Source organism: Pseudonaja textilis, chromosome Z (assembly GCF_049901715.1).
Source record: "Pseudonaja textilis isolate UNSWEBS1 chromosome Z, rPseTex1.2, whole genome shotgun sequence".
NCBI lineage: Eukaryota > Metazoa > Chordata > Lepidosauria > Squamata > Elapidae > Pseudonaja > Pseudonaja textilis.
Window position 1 is genome coordinate 410,730 of NC_142008.1, and position 17,773 is coordinate 428,502.

A 17,773-nucleotide genomic window follows, 5' to 3' on the forward strand; every position below is an offset into this window, starting at 1 on the left:
CCTAGTTAGGTCATGAAACATCTGCAAGAAAACCACCAAGCTCAGAATACACCAAGGACTCCCAAATCCTCATCTTTGTCTTCCTCTTCCTAGGAAACTCCGTAAACCCCCTCCCTTCTAGCACTAAGGGTATCACCCCATTGGGTCACAAAATGACTACAAGAAAACCACCAGCTGAGAGAGCAACAAGGACCCCACAGGAAGAGAAACCCAGAGATGCAGGGATTGACACCAGACAAACAAACAAGCAGACAACAGTACCCGATTTCCCACTTAACAGTGCCAGGGAAGGCAACTGTACATCAGTAGAGACCAAACACCCACTAGCCCCCAAATCCTTCCAGCACTGATGATCTCTCCTGGTTGGGTCACGAGACGTCTACAAACAACCAAGCTCAGGGAGCACCACCAAGAGAAACCCAGAGAAGCAGGAATTAACACCAGTCAAGCAATCAAGCAGAAAACGATCCTCTGGTCAAGGAACTGCCAAGGAAAAAGCTAAGCCTCCATCGACACTGCGAAGGCAAGCAACTGCAAATACACAAAGAGAAAACCCCACTCCCGTAAGCACGGATGATGTTCCCTGGCTGGGTCATAAAATGTCTGCCAGAAAACCCCCAAGATGAGAGAACACCAAGGACCCCAACAGTCCTCCGCCTTCCCTCTTCTCCTCCGTCTCCCACTTCTAGCATTGACGATGTCACTACTTGGATCATGAAATGTCTGGAAGAAAGCAACCAAGCTCAGAAAGCACTAAACACCCCGCAGTCCTCCTCCCCACTCCTCCTCCTTCTTTCTACCACTAATGCTGTTCCCTAGTTGGGTCCTGAAATGTCTGCAAGAAAATCCCCCGTACCCTCTCTCAGATAGATCTTTCTCTCAGACAGGTCTCTCTCTCCCCTCCCTCCCTCCCTCCCTCTTATGTCTCTCTTACCTGGATGAGGTTGGGGTACAGCCCGGCCATCAGGACTCCTTTCACCAGTTCCTCTTCCTCGCTGTACTGGTTGCAGACGGACGACGGCAGAAGGCAATCCGATGGGGTCGGCACCAGGTAAGCTTCGTAGAGGTTCTCGGAAAACTGCTTCACGAGGCCTGCGGGCGGGCAGGGAGAAAACCACGGAGGAGTTAAAGACCTGCCCATCCAGCACAGGAGTCCAAACGGGGTCAACCTTAGAAAGGCCGGTGGACTTCTCCAACTCCCAGAATGCCCTGGCGAGCAGATGGTAAATCGACCGTGGTGGCCAAGCGTGGGGGCGTTCTCGACTTACGACTGTTTGAATGAATTCATTTCTTCTGCCAACCATCTCCTCCCTCCCTCCCTCCTTTCCTTTCTTCCCAGCTCCCAATCTCCTTCCTTCCATCCATCTCCTTCCTTCCTCCCCTCTTCATCTCCTTCCTTGCCCCATCCATCTTCTTCCTTCATCCATCCACCCCTCGCCCTCCTCCTTTCCTTTCTTCCTCTCCATCTCCTCCCTTCCCTTTTTACCTTCCTTCTTCTCCCCCTCATTCATTCCCTCCCTTCCATTCACACACACACACACACACACACACATACACGTCCATCCTTGCCCTGGAAGGTGAGCCGTGGTATCGTAGTGCTTAGCATGCACTCTGCTCACTGTCAGGAGTTTGATCCTGACTGTTTTAAGGTGGACTCAAGCCTTGCATCCTTCCATGGGCGCAAAACAAGGACCCAGATAGTTGGGTGTGTACGTGTGTGTGTGTGTGTGTGTGTGTGTGTGCGTGCGCGCATGCAACATGTACCGGCTATCTAAACGTCTTGGAAAGGACTCTGAAGTATATAAATCTAAGGCAGGGGTGTCAAACTAAATTTCACTGAGGGCTGCACCAGGTCTATTATTGACCTTGGGGGGACCGGGCCAGCATGGCACATTGGGTGGGTGTGGCTGACAGAGTGGGCGTGGACAGCCGGATGCCACTCACCAAACCGCTGGCCCGATGTTACCTCTTCACTTTGGGTAGACCAGAGCCTAAACCCTGCAAGCCGGATTCTAACCACAGGCCTTCTGCTCACCACCCCTAATCGAAGGGCTGCGGTGAGCGCTACAATGGGAAAAAGAGAACGCCGGGTGGAGGGCGGTTGCGTTGCTTGGGAGCGTGAGCCACTCACCATTGATGAAGCGCAAACTGGGGGCGTAGAGCGAATAATCCTGCAGGTAGTCGTCGCGAGCGCGGCTGTCTCGGCGCCGCAGGATGTCCTCCCAGCCCGCCACGGCCCGCACGAAGGCCAGGTGATCGCTGCCACTCTCTCGGCTCAGCACAGCCTTGGCCTAAGGGGCAACCGTTACAAAATAGGAGAGAATCATGGAGCCGGAAGGGACCTTCGGGGTCATCTAGTCCAACTCCCTGCTCAAGCAGGAGAATCATAGAACAATAGTTGGAAGGGACCCCAGAGGTCCTCTAATCCAGCCCCCTGCTCTAGCAGGAGACCCTGACAGAATCACAGAGTTGGAAGGGGCCTTGGAGGTCATGTAGTCCAACCTCCTGCCCGAACAGGAGAAACCCAGAGTGGGGAGGGCCCCATGAGGTCCTCTAGTCCCACCCCTCACTCTAGGAGAAAGCTCCCCTCCTCCTCCCCTCTCCCCGCGTGGGCTCCTTCACCTTGTCCACCTCTGTTCGGTTCTGCAGGCTGCTACTGAAAGGGTCGCGGGTCAGGCAGGAGACGATGAGCAGGAGGGGCTCGATGCAGCGGTAGATGGAAGCCAGCACGATGGCCTTGGCCAGCCGGGGATCAGTGGAGATCTGGGCCAGGCGCTTGCCCAGCGTGGTCAGAGCCTCTCGGGAATCCAGCACTCCTGGGAAGGGAAATTGGGCGTTGAGCAGAGTGAGAGTGGGGGAAAACGAGAATCGCTAGAGCCGGGCCGTTCTTCGCCAGAAACTCACCAATTTCCTGCAGGAGGATGACAGCCTCATCTACGGCTTTGATGTCAGGGCTGTCCAGGGCTTTGGAGAGAAACTCAACGGCCTGCAAGGGAAAAAAGCAAACGCAATTCAACAGAATGGAGACGACCAAAATACAGACGTGGTTGGAAAAAAAATGATAAAACAACATCTTGATTTCAAACCAGAAATATTTCTATTAGGGATCTACCTGAAGAATATCCTTAAGGAAAATGCACACTTAGCTATTCATATACTACCCATGCTTCGCTACGAAACGATGTGGTTGGGCTTAGTTTTGGGGGGAGGTAAATAAGGACAGGGGGAAAATTCTGCCTCTGCCTACCAGCACCCATTAGTATTCATCTGGCTAGCATCCTGTCAGTGTGTGAGAGAATTGAGGGCTGTTTGGAAACTGAAACCGTATTTGCTGTGTGAGCAAGGAGACAGCAAGGAGCCTGGGTGTGGCTTAGCTCAACTGTTCTGGACTAAAGCTGCTTGGGGCTGCTGTGAAACTGAAAGTGAAACTCCCCTGCTTGTGTTTTGCATTGGGAAGAGATTTCTTTCCAGGTGGGGAGGCGGAGCAGAACTCCTTAGCATCAGAGCGTGTTAATAATAATAATATAGAAAATACTAATGCTGTGATGGGCATTTCGAAAAATCCTTTCTTAGTGAGCCCCTAGAAGCCAAGAGGAACCAATGGGCCAAATTTCAAGTTTGTAGGCTTTACGGTTCTGGAGATTTTGTGATGATGCGTGAATGGTATTTAATAATAATTAATATGTAATGATGTTATAATTTTGATTGATTGTATAAGATGTTTGTACCCAGACAACATACTCTCCAACGGAAGATGGAATGATATACATACATCATACATATACATACATCATCATACATATATACATACGTACATAAATATTTATATATATATATATATATATATATAGAGAGAGAGAGAGAGAGAGAGAGAGAGAAGGAGAGGGAGAGAGAGATATCATTCAGGATCTCCTGCCTGAGCAGGGGTTGGACCAGAGGACTTCCCAGGCCCCTCCCAACTCTGCTATTCTGCAGTGGTCTCCTGCTTGAACAGAGGGCTGGACTAGATGACCTCTGAGGCGCCCTCCAACTCTTGATTTTGTCATTCTGTAAAGGTTTACTGACAAGTAAACCTCCAAGGTCCCTTCCAACGGTTATTCTTGAAGTTTCTCCAGCTTGAGCAGGGGGATCAGACTAGATGACCTCTGAGGTCCCCCCTCTAACTGTGTGATTCTATCATTCCCTAAGGGTTTGCTGCGTGAACAGGGGGTCGGGCTAGATGACCTCCAAACTCCCCTCTATGTTATTCTGTAATTTTCTAAGGGTCTCCTGGCTTGAGCAGGGGGTTGGACTCGATGACCTCCGCGGTCCCTTCCAACCCTGTGATTCTGCAAGGGTCTCTCTCTTGTTTGGGCAAGGGGCTCAACCTTCTAGCCCTTAAGCGAGTCTAAAACATCAGAAACCCCCCCCTCCCCCGGGAACCCTCTTCCCGCACACTTCCCACGTTCAAAGACCTTGGTTTGTTTGCGACGACGACAGTGGTGGGATGCAACCGGTTTAACAACTGGACCGGGGAGCGCGCACTTCACGCAGGCATACACGCTGCATTCCAAAACAGCGAAGGCGCGTCAATCTGCTGTGCCGCACGAATCGTCTAAGCTACAAAACTGGGAAAATCTAGGATAGGAAAAGGCAGAGCCAACTGCTCAGCGCCACTACCGGTTCGCCCAAACTGTTGCGAACTGGTCGAATCCCACCACTGGAGAACGATCGGGGGGAGGGGGGCGAATGGGGGACAACGAAACAGACAAGGATTGGCCCTGAGTATCACCGTTTTCTCCGGCTGGTGGATCTTGGTTTGGACCACCAGATTCTCCAGCGGCGTGCGCAGGATTTCTGGCACTTGGTAGGTGGGCATGCGGTCCAGGCGGCTGCGTGGGAAGAGGTGGTAGGCGAAGCCCGATTGGCAGCGCCCGGCTCGTCCTCGGCGCTGGATGACGTTCGACTTCGATACCCAGACGGTCTCCAAGCACGAAACCTGGAAAAGTGGGGAAGACGGAGGGAAAGAGAGAGAGGGAGGGAGAGAAAGGGAGAAAACAAGCGGGGAGTGAAGGAGAAATTTCCAGACGGCAAGGGCAATTAACCAGTGGAACTTCTTGCCACAAGAAGCTGTGGGTGCTCCAAAGTTGTTTTTTTTTTTTAAAAAAAAGGAACCCTAATCCTAACCCTAGTAATAAACCTAGCCCTGGTCCTAATGCATAAGTCTGACCCTAACCCAGCTCTAACCCTAACTTTAAAGCTAACACTAATGTGTAACTTAACCCTAACCCTAAAACAAGCCCTAATACGTAACTAACTCTAACCGTAAGCCTAACGGTATCCCTTATGCATAATTCTAACCCTAACTTTAAACCAAACCCTAACTCTAATGTATAACCTAACACTGAGCCTAGGCTACCCCTAACCTTAACCTTAACCCTAACCCTTAAACCTAATGTATTACCCTAACCCTAGCCTCAAACCTAACCTTAACACTAAGTGTAACCTTAAGTAGCCCTAACTCTAACCCCTAACCCTAACCTAGCTCTAAGCCTAACCTTAAGCCTAATATATAAGCCTAAACCTAACTCCAGGGGTGCTACCGGTTCTGCCCGGTTCTATAGAGACAGTAGCTCTGAAGAGCAGCAGAAACCGAACCGATTCTGTGTCTGTTGCTGTTTTGGCCCACCCGCCTGCCCGGGCTCTTACCTGACCTTTATCATCTGGTTTTTCAACCTCAGCTGCTTTGCGCGTCACAATTGAGGTTGAAAAAGCAGGAAAAAAGAGGCTTTTCAAAGGCTGCGCACCCACACGCTGCGCTTTTCAGCTGTCCAGGCGGCACAGCATAAGGTTTTGTTCCATTGAGGGCCGCATCAGGGTGGTGTTTGACCTCTGCTGGGGGGCAGGGTGGACGTGACCAACTCAAGGTGAGCGTGTCTCCCAGCGCCCACTGATTTAATCCCGGAGAAGGGGTAAGGATAGCCTGTCCCCCCTTTGAAGACCCCCAACCTGGTCCACAAAGCCAACCTTGGTCTTCAGATCGTAGCGCTCCTCCTTGTGGGTCCCGCTGTCCACCACGTGCACAATGTCGTTGATGGTGATGGAGGTCTCGGCAATGTTGGTGGCCAGGACGATTTTTCGCACGCCAGGGGGAGGCCGGGGGAAGATGCTCTGCTGGTCCATCATTGGGATATTGGAATGAACTAAAAAAAAAAAAGAGAGGGTCCGGAAGGGTAGGGGGAGGAAGAAGGTGATTACAGCCATCCAGGGGTGGGATTCTCCGGGTTTAACAACTGGTTAGGTGATCACACGATTGGCACGCACGTGTGGGCTCTGCGTGCAATTTGCACGTGCCTGTGCACGCAGCACTCGACGCGCTAATCAACGGAGTCTATCTTGGTAGGTATAGCGCAGGGGCGGGCAAGCAGGTCTATCACGTTGCACTGAACCGGTTTGTTGCCAGGTGATGTTTCGGAACAATGGGTTTGGCCGAACTGGTCCAAAACGGTCAAATCCTCCCCCTGCCTTGCGACCACCCATCACCGGTTCTCGTTTGACAAACTGTCTCTTTTATAGTGAGAGTTAGGGGTGGAATTCGATCGGTTCGAACCGGTTCCATAAAACCGGTTGTTACGATTCTGCAGAGTTCGGAGAACCAGCAAATCACGTCACTGTCTGGCCCCTCCCCTCCCCAGCCCAGTCAGTCCTCATCACACATGCCCAACATGTGCCCAACGCCGCCGACTGCGTTCTCCCCCGCCCAGTCAGTCCTTAAGGTGTTGCTTTCCCCCCCCCCTCCCGACGACCAGCTGTGCCAGGATCCCCCTCGCTGTCTTCCTGCTTCGCCCAGGCGGCTTCCCTGAGGCCTAGGAAACAAAAAAAATGGAGCACGGGGGGGGAGGCGGAGCAAAATGCCCCCCCAGGAGGCTTCCCCGAGGCAAAAAAAAAATGGGGGGGGGGGTTGGTTTGCTGCAAAAAAAGAAGAAGCCATGGCCACTTGGCTACGCCCACAGAACCAGTTGTTAAAAAATTTGAATCCCACCTGTGGTAGTAGCACACTCAAGATATAGCTGTGCCCACCCCGGGGGAGCAACGGAAGGGCAGGGCGGGCCTCTTTCTCTCACCTGGTAAGATAAGGTAGCGGCTGTTGTGGGACCCCAGGATCTCCAAAAGACGTTGCTGGACCCCTTTAATCTCCTGCCAGCCCGGAAGGAAGCAGAGGATGCCACCTGCAAAGGAGAGGATACGGTACGTCCAGTTTCATGAAAAAAGGAGGATTAGGGCAGGGGTAGGCAACCCGCAGCTCTAGAGCCGCATGTGGCTCTTTCCTCCCTCTGCTGCGGCTCCCTGTTGCTGGTCGGCTCCACAATTGATAGGGCGTTCGGTTAGAAGAGGTACAAAAAAAAGGACGCCGTGCTAGGAGGAGACTCTATGGTGGGGGAACCGCCGTAGAGTCTGGTTGGCTCCAGAATTGAATGGGGGAGGTTCCAATTAGGCTCTTTGAGCATTTAAGGTTGCCGACCCCTGTCCTAGAACTAAATAGATTTCTTAACTGTGAGAAGAATTAACCAGTGGAACTCCTTTCCACCAGAAAAAGAAGTCTGCAAGGAAACCACCAAGATCAGAGGGCACCAAAAAATCCACACTCATTGTCCTCCTCCTCCTCCTCCTCCTCCACCTCTTCTATATAATCCCCACTTCCTTTCGCCCTGATGATGTTCCCTAGTTAGGTCATGAGACATCTGCAAAGAAGCCACCCAGCTCAGAGAGCACCAGAGTCCTTCCTCCTCCTCATTTTCCTCCATTTCTCTACCTCCTCTTCTATACAAACCCCATACTCTTCTGGCCCTGATGATATCTAGTTAGGCCATGAAACGTCTGCAAGACAATAGCTGAGCTTGGAGAGCGGCGAAGGTCTCTCCTCACAACCCCAATCTACAAATAATCTCCTTTATTGCTGCTGCTGCTGCTATTATTATTATTATTATTATTAACAACTAAACATGAAACTCGATCAACTGAACATTTAAAAATGTACCACCAATAACACTGACTGGAGCTGATGGTTGATACAGGTTGCTACCCATATTTTATAATACTCCTTTAAAATTTTACATTTTTTATATTCATATTTTTATATATTATATATATGTAAAATATAAAAATATTTTATAATTATCATTATCATCATCATCATCGTTAGGTTTATAAACTTTTGTTCATTAAACATGAAATTCAGTCAACTGAACATTTAAAAATATATCACAAATGTTATCAATCTTATTACAGGTTCCTACCCGTATTTTATACTTCTTTTAAATTTTACACATATATACTCTGTGTGTGTGTGTGTGCGATGCGTGCGATATATATATATATATATATATATATATATATATATATATATATATATATATACACACATATATATATATATATATATTACACACACACACACACACCATGTTTCTCATATAATAAGGCTGGGTCTTTTTTTTTTTGAGCCCCAGCAAAACGGCTAGGCCGTCTTTTCAGGGGTGACTTAATTCCCCGCATCTTGGGCGGGCGGGCACAGCGATAGCTTGGATGTTGACCTCGGCGTTGGTGGGGCACTTTGTATCGGGGTCAACGCAGGCAGCACCATATCCGGGTGTGCAACAAAAGTACTTCCTAACGGAAAGCCCCCCCCCATTCCCCATGTTTTAATATAGGCCTTAATTTGGGGGGAGGGGCTTAATTTCATTTCATGCCTATAAAACATGCTGGGACTTCCTATTGGGGGAGGCTGTATTGTTGGGGAAACAGGGTATATTATATAAAATATCAACATATTTTATAATTATTATAATCATTATCATCATTATTAGTATTTTAAACTTTTATTCATTAAACATGAAATTCAGTCTACTGAACATTTAAAAATGTATCACAAATATTGTTGACTGGTACTGATGGTTGATACAAGTAGCTGCCATTATATTATTATTACTATTAGTAGTAGTAGTATATTTGAAAAAAACCAGGCTCCCCCTTCTCCAGCAACCCCATCATGGGTAGAGCAATGGGGGAACGGAGAGAATGAACGCACCTGGTTCGCCGTGGGCATCGATCTGAAGGACGAGGTCAGCGATCAGCTCCAGGTCCACGATGCATTCGTCGTCCGATTGCTGGGGGTGGGGGTGGGGGTATGAGTGCGGGGGAGTGAAAAAGAAAGACGAGACAGGCAGTTCTTGACTTATGATGAAAATGGAGCCTAACACTTGTCATTAAGCAAGACATATGTAGCCACCCACCTCTATCTTCCTATTTTTACCTCTATCTATCCATCCATCCTTATTTCTATGTATCCTTATCTACTAATCCATTATCCATCCATCCATCTTCTTTCCCCATCTATCTCTATTTTTCCATTATGTACCCATCCCTCCGTATCTGTTTATCTGTCCATCTTTATCTCTCTATCCCGATTTACCAGTTATCTACCCATCTATCCATCCATATCTATTTCTGCCTTTATTTCTATCTCTCTATCCTTATCTACCTACCTACCCATACATGCCTGCAACCATCCAATCTATTTCTGTCTTTCCTTCTCTATCCCTATTTATCTATTATCTACCTATCTATCTATTCATCCATCGATATCTATGTCTTCTCTCTATCCTTATTTATCCATTCTATCCATCCATCCATCGATCTCTATTTATCTGTCTTTATTTCTATCTCTCTATCCCTATTTATCCATTATCTATCAATCCATCAATTTATCTCCGTCTTTATTTCTCTCTTTCCCTATTTATCCATTATTTATCGATCGATCCATCTTTATTTATCTTCCCGTGTTATTTCTTTCTCTCTATCCCTATTTATCTATTATCTGCACTACTATTAATCTTCTCATCATTCCTTATCACCCCCACCACTTGTGACTATAGGACTATAACTTTGTCGCTTGTATCCTTACGATTTATACTGTTTCCTAGTATGATTTGATTGCTTATTGTACCCTATGACTATCATTAAGTGTTGTACCTTATACTTGACGAATGTATCTTTTCTTTTAGGTACACTGAGAGAGCATTTGCACCAAGACAAATTCCTTTTGTGTCCAATCACACTTGGCCAATAAAAGAATTCTAATTCTATCTACCTATCTACCCATCCATCCAATCTATTTTTAATTCTATCTCTCTATCCCTGTCTATTTATCCGTTATCTACCTATCTACCTATTCAACCATCCATCTATCAGTCTTTTATCTCTCTATTCCTATTTATTCATTACCTACTTATCAATGCATCTCTCCAATTTGTCTATTTCTCCCTATCCCTATTTATCCGTTATCTATCAATCTACCCATCCCTCTATCCCTCCAATCTGTTTTATTTCTCTTTCTCTATCCCTATTTATCCATTATCTACCTATCCGTCCGTCCATCTCTATTTATCTCCCTGTCCCGCCTTCATTTCTCTATCCCCACCTGTTTAACCATCCATGTATCCATCCCTCCACCCACATCATTCCTGACCTCTCGGTTTGCCCCTTTTCACCCGAGAGCCAGTGCAACGTCCCCCAACCCTCCCCTCCGCTCATTCCAGCGTCCCACCTTGATCTCGTAGTGACGATGCCGGCCGACCATGGACATAATGTCCTCCAGGTAGTACTCTTTGACTGGGTACATGAACCCTGGTACTTTAACCACGGGACAGTCCCCAAAGTACTGTGAGAAACGCTGGTTGTCTCCCGTGGCGCTCATCAGCACCAGGCGCAACTGCGGGTTCTGCTTCTGAATTCCCTTCAGCAGGATGAGCAGGAAGTCGGTGTTGACGTCCCGCTCGTGGACCTCATCCACAATGACGTGGCTGACCCCTTCTAGCCGGGGGTTGCCCTGCAGTTTCCGCAGCAGGATGCCCACGGTGCAGAAGAGCAAGGCGCCGCCCCGGGCTGGCGGCTTGCTCTCCAGCCGCACCTGGTAGCCGACATTTCGCCGCAGACTGGGGCCCAGCTCTTGGGCCACGCGTTGGGCCACAGAGATGGCGCTAATGCGCCGGGGCTGGGTGATCACCACGTTGCACTGGGCGCCGCGGCCCTCCAGGATGAAGTGTTCCAGCAGCAACTGGGGGATGCGGGTGGTTTTCCCGCAGCCCGTATCACCAGCGATCACCACCGCTGGGTGCTGTTCCACGGCCGAGAGGATGGCTTCCTTGTGGGAGTCCACGGGGAGCGGGTGGCTCTCCTGCCACAGGCTCCCCCGCCGCTTCCAAAGAGCCAGGAGGTTCTGGCTGAGACGGACCTCTTCCGATTCAGAGAGCGGGATGTAGGTTTTGCCTGTGATGGCATCACTGAGGGCGCCACCACTCTCCTTACTTAGGTTCATCATGTCATCCGTCAGCCGGGGCGGCCGGGAGTCCCGGGAGTCGACGGGGTACTGAGAGGAAAGCAAAGGAAGAGGAGTGGAAAGGGGTTCGTGATCCTTTTGCAATAACAGCCAGGCGCCGATGAGCTATAGGCCGGGTAGAGAATGGGGTTGGTTCCATCCTGAATAGAAGTTATTCTCCACTTACGACCATTCGTTTTCGGACTTACGTTGGGCTTGGGGAAAAAATGACTGAAGACTTTTTCACACTTATGACTATCGTTACATCCCCAGTCAGGTGGCTTGTATATGTACATCCACACAAACACACACACATCTATCATCTATCTACCCACCCATATTTATCTGTCTGTCTCTGCCTGTCTATCATTGATTTCTATCTCTATCATTTCTCCATCTCGCTTTCTAATCCATCATATCTATCTATCTATCTATCTATCTATCTATCTATCTATCCATCCATCCATCCATCCATCTGTCGTATATTCCTTTTCTCTCTCATCTCTCTCATCATTTCACCCTCTAATCCATCCATATCTATCTATCATCTATTTTTCTTTCTATCATTTCTCTCCATCTCTCTAATACATCCATATCTCTCTAATCCATATCTATTTCTTTCTGTCTCTATCATCTCTCTCTAATCCATCCATATCTATCTATCTATCTATCTATCTATCTATCTATCTATCTATCTATCTATCCATCTATCATCTATTTTTCTTTCTCTCTCTCTAATCCATTTCTATCTATCATCTATTTCTGCCTCTATCATCTCTCTCTAATCCATCCATATTTATCTATCACAGTGGTTCCCAAACTTTTTCAGTCCACCGCCCCTTTGGTGCTACAAACTCATCCTCAATGCCCCTCCACGCAGGGGTGGGATTCAAATTTCTTAACCTGTTCTGTGGGCGTGGCCAAATTTATGGGTGTGGCTTGGAGGTCATGTGACCGGGTGGTGTGGTTTGCTGGTTGGGCGTGACTTGGTGGTCACGTGACCGGGTGGGCGTGACTTGGTGGTCAAGTGACTGAGTAGGCGTGGCCACATGACTGGAAAACCAAATACAAGCGATCCTTGCTTAATGGCCAGTTGCTTAGCAAGTGTTCTAATTTATGACTGACCTCCCCAGAGCAACTTGACCTCTTTTTGGAGTTTTGACAGCCATGCACACATACACACACACTCTTCCAACAAGGTAGTCACCCGGCAGCGTCGCTCGTGACGAGTCTCCCAGAGTCCCAGGGACCCGGCGCCATTGTCCGTTCATGCCTGGTCCCGCGATGCCCGGAAAAGCGGGCAGGTAAGGCTTCCGGGTCCAACAAAGGGTCTCGGGTCTCTCTTTTGGGGAAAGGGCTGGGAACTTCAAGCGAGGCTGCGTCCTTGCCCACCGCAGGAGCTGCGAGAGAAGTGAGCTGCAGGAAAGGTGAACCAGCCCACCCGTCGCTATTCGGCTCCCCGCCAGCCCACTTCTCGTCAGCTGCTGGGGCTCGTGGGTCGTAGCTGCTGAGGGGGAGTGCAGGAGGCAACCAGGAAGGACGAGGCTTACACTGTCTGCATCGCCCCTCCGAGCGTTTTAGCAGAGTGTGGGCCACCGCTATGCAAGCTCCCTGGGTGGAAGATCCACTCTTGCGATGCTTGACTTGCATCGTTCTCACAGCGGCGGCCTGCATTCAGCCAAAGCGCGCAGGCTGGTAGGCAGCAGAGGGACGGGGCGGCAGGCAAAGCATCGTGCTCCCTGGTCGCCTGCCCCCACCTGCCCTAGCAGGCAAGGCCCAGCAGCTGCGGAGAATCCAGGCGGGGCCCAAGCAGCAACGGGTCAGCCCTGGTTCACCGTCCTCTTGGCTACCAGCAAGCAAGGCAAGTGGGCGTGGGAAGCTGAATTGCGTCCTGCGAGGGGCCCATCTCCAGCACTCCTCTGCCACTCCCTTGCCTCTTAGCGCCCCCTAAGTCATCCCATGGGGCGGTATGGCCCACTTTGGGGACCACTCATCTATCATCTATTTATCTACGTTACGTATCTATCTCTATTTATTTCTATTTTTCTCTCTCTAATCCATCCATCTCTCTCCATCCATATCTATTTCTATTTTATTCTCTTTCTATCTCTATCTTTCTATCATCTCTCTCTCCATCCACATCCATCCATTTGGACATACAATTCATTTAGGGACTCTTCCAAGTTACAACGGCACTGAAAACAGTGACTGAGGACCTTTTTTCCCATTTATGATCGTTGCGGCATCCTCAGGGTCACGTGAACAAAATTCAGACCTTGGCAGGCATGATATTCCCCTCTGGAAAAAAAATCGGGGCCGGCCAAAAGAGACCCCCCTGCCACGCACCAAGAAATCGCATACACAACACCAACGCTACACGCCCTCCCTTTCCAGCCGGTTAGGTGTGGATCAGCTCCGGAGCTGGGCAGCCATTTCTCTGGTGGTGGGGCCAAGGTCACCGCCCGGGGAGCGCCCGCTGCTTTCCCTCGCCAGGGCCGGGCAGTGGCATGTTGCACGGAGGCTGTTCTGTGGCTGCCCAGCTCCCTTTTCTTGCCGCTCAGTGGCCTCCGCTCACACCGCCCGGGCTCCGCTCAGGTATCCAGCTGGGGCTGTCAGGAGTTGCTACCGCTGGCGCGGCTCCACACGGCTCCAGTCCCGCGTTGCCTCGGGAAGGGAAAGGCAAAACCGGGAGCCACTGCTGCCATTGCAAAGCGCTGCCGTGGCTCTTCCTTTCTGCCTTTCCCTTCCCGAGGCAGCGTGGGACTGGAGCCACACGGGGCCGCGCCAGCGGTAGCAACTCCTGACTCGGGGCCTCTGAGGGGAGGGGAAGGAGAAGAAGAGGGGGAAAGGGGGGGGGATTCCCCCAAAAATCAGAATTCCGTTTTAATCGGAAGAATATCATGTCTGCCTGGGCAACCGACTCGTATTTATGACAGTCGCAGCATCCCGGGCTCGTGTGATCCCCTTTGGTGACCTTCTTCTGCCAATGGGGAAGTCAGATTGACTTAATGACCATGTGACTAACATCACAACTGCACCAGTTCCCTTAGGAGCAGAGGTAAACTTTCGTAAAAAGGGACAACACTCACTTTGCAAAGGTAACCCTTGGCAGAAATGTCAGGTGCCTATGCGGTTGCCAAACGACTATCTGTATTGTCTGCTTCCTGTCGGCTCGGACACTCCACTCTCAGCCCAAACTTACGTGGTTCAAGTAGTTCTCGATCTTGCGCAGCGTCGCTTCAGGGACTTTGATGTGGCAGGGCTTCCTCTGGTTCTCCCCCAGCTCCCGTAGGGATGTCATGTTGTACATGGCGTGGCTCAGAGGGTTGTTATTCTTGTCGACTAAACCAAGACTCTGGAGGGAGGGAGGGAAGGAGGGACACGTGAGGACGCTGGAGGGCTGGAATATGGGAGTACCCAGAAATCAAGGGGGAGAGGGTAATGTACGGTAATTCTATAAAGTTATCTATTATTCCATAATTCTGTAATGTCCTGTAATTTCTGTAATATGCTGTAAATTAGAAATATCCTATAAAATTCCAGTAGTATTCTGTATTTCTGCAATATTCAGTAATGTTCTATGATATTCTATAATATTTGGTAATTTGTTAATATTCATTAATATTATATAATATTTGGTAGTTTCTTTAATACTCATTAATATTTGGTAATTCTGCAAAATTCTTCAATTCTGTAACATTCCATAATGTATAATTTTGTAATATTTGGTAATTCATTAATATTCTAAAATTTGTTAATATCTAATAATTTGGCAATTCTGTAACAGCCTATAATATTTTGTAATTCTGCAATACTATGTAACAAAATCTTCTATAATATTCTGTAATTCTGTCACATTTAGTAATTTGGTAATATTCTGAAGTTCTGGAATATTCTGTAATTTGTAAAATTCTTACTTTGGTAATATTCTGTAGTTGTGTAATACTTTATGATAGTCTGCAATTCCATAATACTCTGTAATTCTGCAATATTTGGTAATATTCTATAATATGCAATTCTGTAATATTTGGTAATTCTTTAATTTGGTAATTCTGTGCAATTCTGCAGCATTGTGCAATTATGTAATGCGCTATAATATCCTGCAAAATTCTGCAATCTTCTGCAATTTGGTAATATTCTGCAATATTTTGTAATTCTGTAAAATTATGGACTTTGGTAATGTTCTGTAGCCGTGTAATGTCCTGTAATGTTCTGCAATTCTGTAATATTCTGCAATTCTCCAATATTTCGTAATATTCTATAATGTTCTGTAATACTCGGTAAGTCATTCATATTTGTTAATATTTGGTAATTCTGTAATAGTCTGTAATTGGGTAATTTTCTGTAATCCTGCAATATTCTGTTGTAATATTCTATGATATTTGTTAATATTCTGCAATTTTTTGTAATTGTTTGTAATTTGGTAACATGTTGTAATTCTGCAACATTCTGCAATTCTACGATATTCTATTATATTCTGTAACTCTATAATATTCTGTAATTCTGCAACATTCGGTAACTGCAACATTCTATATTGCATTTCCCCGAAAATAAGACTGTCTTATATTTTTTGCCACCAAAAAAGGCACAAGGTCTTATTTTCGGTGGGGAGGGAGACACGCCCTCCCCTGACTACCCTCCCTTGTGTGCACTGGGCACAAGTGGGAAGTCCTTTTTCTGGGGCCGGCAAGGCTTCCCTGAAGGCCTCTGCCGCCGATAAGGGAGCTCTGGATCGATCCTGATCTTTGCTGTCAGCTCCAGAGGCCTTCAGGAAAGCCTTGCTGGCTGCAGAAGAAATGGGCCGGCCAGGCGGGTGTCGGGGTGTGCGAGGCCTGGCTACAACTGCCCAAAGGTAAGGAGTAGGGCAGCTCCACCTACCCCCACCCTAGCTTAATTCTTACCTGTGCACTCTGGAGTGGGTGGGATCTTAATTAGGGCTTATTGTTTGAGGGATAGGTCTTATATTGGGTGCATGTGTAAAAACCAAGCTAGGACTTACTTCCAGGGTAGGTCATATTTGGGGGTGGGGAAGGGTGGTATTCTGTAAATCTGTACCATTTGGTAATTCTGCCGTATTCTATAGTATGTTCTCCACCTGGCCTGTGGGTGACTCACCTTGAGTTTCTGGCATGCCAGGGCGGCAGCCTTGTTCTCTGCTTCTACTTTGCGACGTCCCTTGGCGGCGAAGGTCATCGGGCAGGGCCAGCGTAACGTCAGTTTGCAGATCTTGGTTTTGGTGCCGACGGTGCGGAACTGCATGTATTCCTATGAAGATGACAAGGCGGGACTGTAGCCTCCGGTTGGTCCAAAATCCATGCGACGGCCGATGCCCGTGCGGACGCAACACACACACACACACACAAACCCCGTTTGGGTTAGCAACTCACCTTGACGGTGGAAGAGGACGTGGCGATCTGGATGACCTGGGCGAGGAGGTTTTTCGGCAGGGGAAACTGAGTCAGGGCACGCAGGGCAGTGTTGTCATCGGTCATTTCCACCGAGAGGGCATCCCTGCGTGGGGAAAGAAAACGTGGTGTGTGCGTGCGTGTGTGTGTGTGTGTGTTTGGTTTGTGCCCCACGCGTGCTGTTTGCTGCCGTCACCTGTTTTATTATAGCAGGAGCATGCAGGAAGCCCTTGACTTACGACCGTTCATACAGCGACCATCTAGGAACTGGGAAAAAGGACTTTGGACTGGATTTTCGCTCTGAGCCGTGAAGAGCTGGAGCTCAGCGGTGGTCATTAAGGTGAGGACTAGCTTCAGTTCAACTGGGTTGGGGGGCTTGACATGAGAAGTAGTCCTCGCTTGAACGACCAATGATTTCAGGGCTGTTCCAAGTTAGAACAGGACCCCGGTCCTCAATGTACGATTACAATTCAGCTCCAAATTTCTGTTACTAAGCGAAATGTCTGTTGAGTGACTTCTGCCCATTTTACAACCTTTCACGCTGCCGTTAAGTGAATCACTGCAGTTAGGTGAGGAACACGGTCGTTAAGCGAATCTGGATTCCCCATTGAGTTGACTGGCCAGAAGGTGGCAAAAGGAATTGATGGGGACCCGAGGACACTGCACCCGTCGTAACTATGAGTCAGTTGCCAAGGGTGTGAATTTTAATCATGTGATCATAGGGATGGCTGCAACGGTCGTAGGTCTGTGAAAAATGGTCTGGTCACTTTTCTCAGGGCCAGTGAATGATCACTAAATGAATAGTTGTAAGTCAAGGACTGTATTAAAATCCTCACGTCCTACAACAAGACGTTAGTAGTTATTCAGAGTTGAGCTCATTTTCACTGAAATGTGACAGGATCATTTTTCACACTGGAAAAAGTAATGTCTATTTTTCACATTGGAAAATGTGATTTATCACCATTGCACTAAAAAATGAGATGACTTACGTTTCTGACTGAAAAAAGTGACT

The 17,773-nt window shown here is 48.4% G+C and overlaps 1 protein-coding gene across 1 annotated transcript in view; it reads right to left on the bottom strand.

Annotated features, from left to right (window-relative positions):
- DHX30 (DExH-box helicase 30) overlaps positions 1-17,773 on the bottom strand; it is a 36,739-nt gene that overhangs the window by 2,622 nt on the left and 16,344 nt on the right. The window contains 12 exon segments of the mRNA XM_087916495.1: positions 935-1,092; positions 2,132-2,291; positions 2,623-2,816; positions 2,905-2,986; positions 4,772-4,978; positions 6,007-6,182; positions 7,104-7,208; positions 9,068-9,146; positions 10,586-11,407; positions 14,559-14,711; positions 16,472-16,621; positions 16,744-16,867. Coding sequence (XP_087772621.1) covers positions 935-1,092; positions 2,132-2,291; positions 2,623-2,816; positions 2,905-2,986; positions 4,772-4,978; positions 6,007-6,182; positions 7,104-7,208; positions 9,068-9,146; positions 10,586-11,407; positions 14,559-14,711; positions 16,472-16,621; positions 16,744-16,867 — 2,410 coding nt within the window.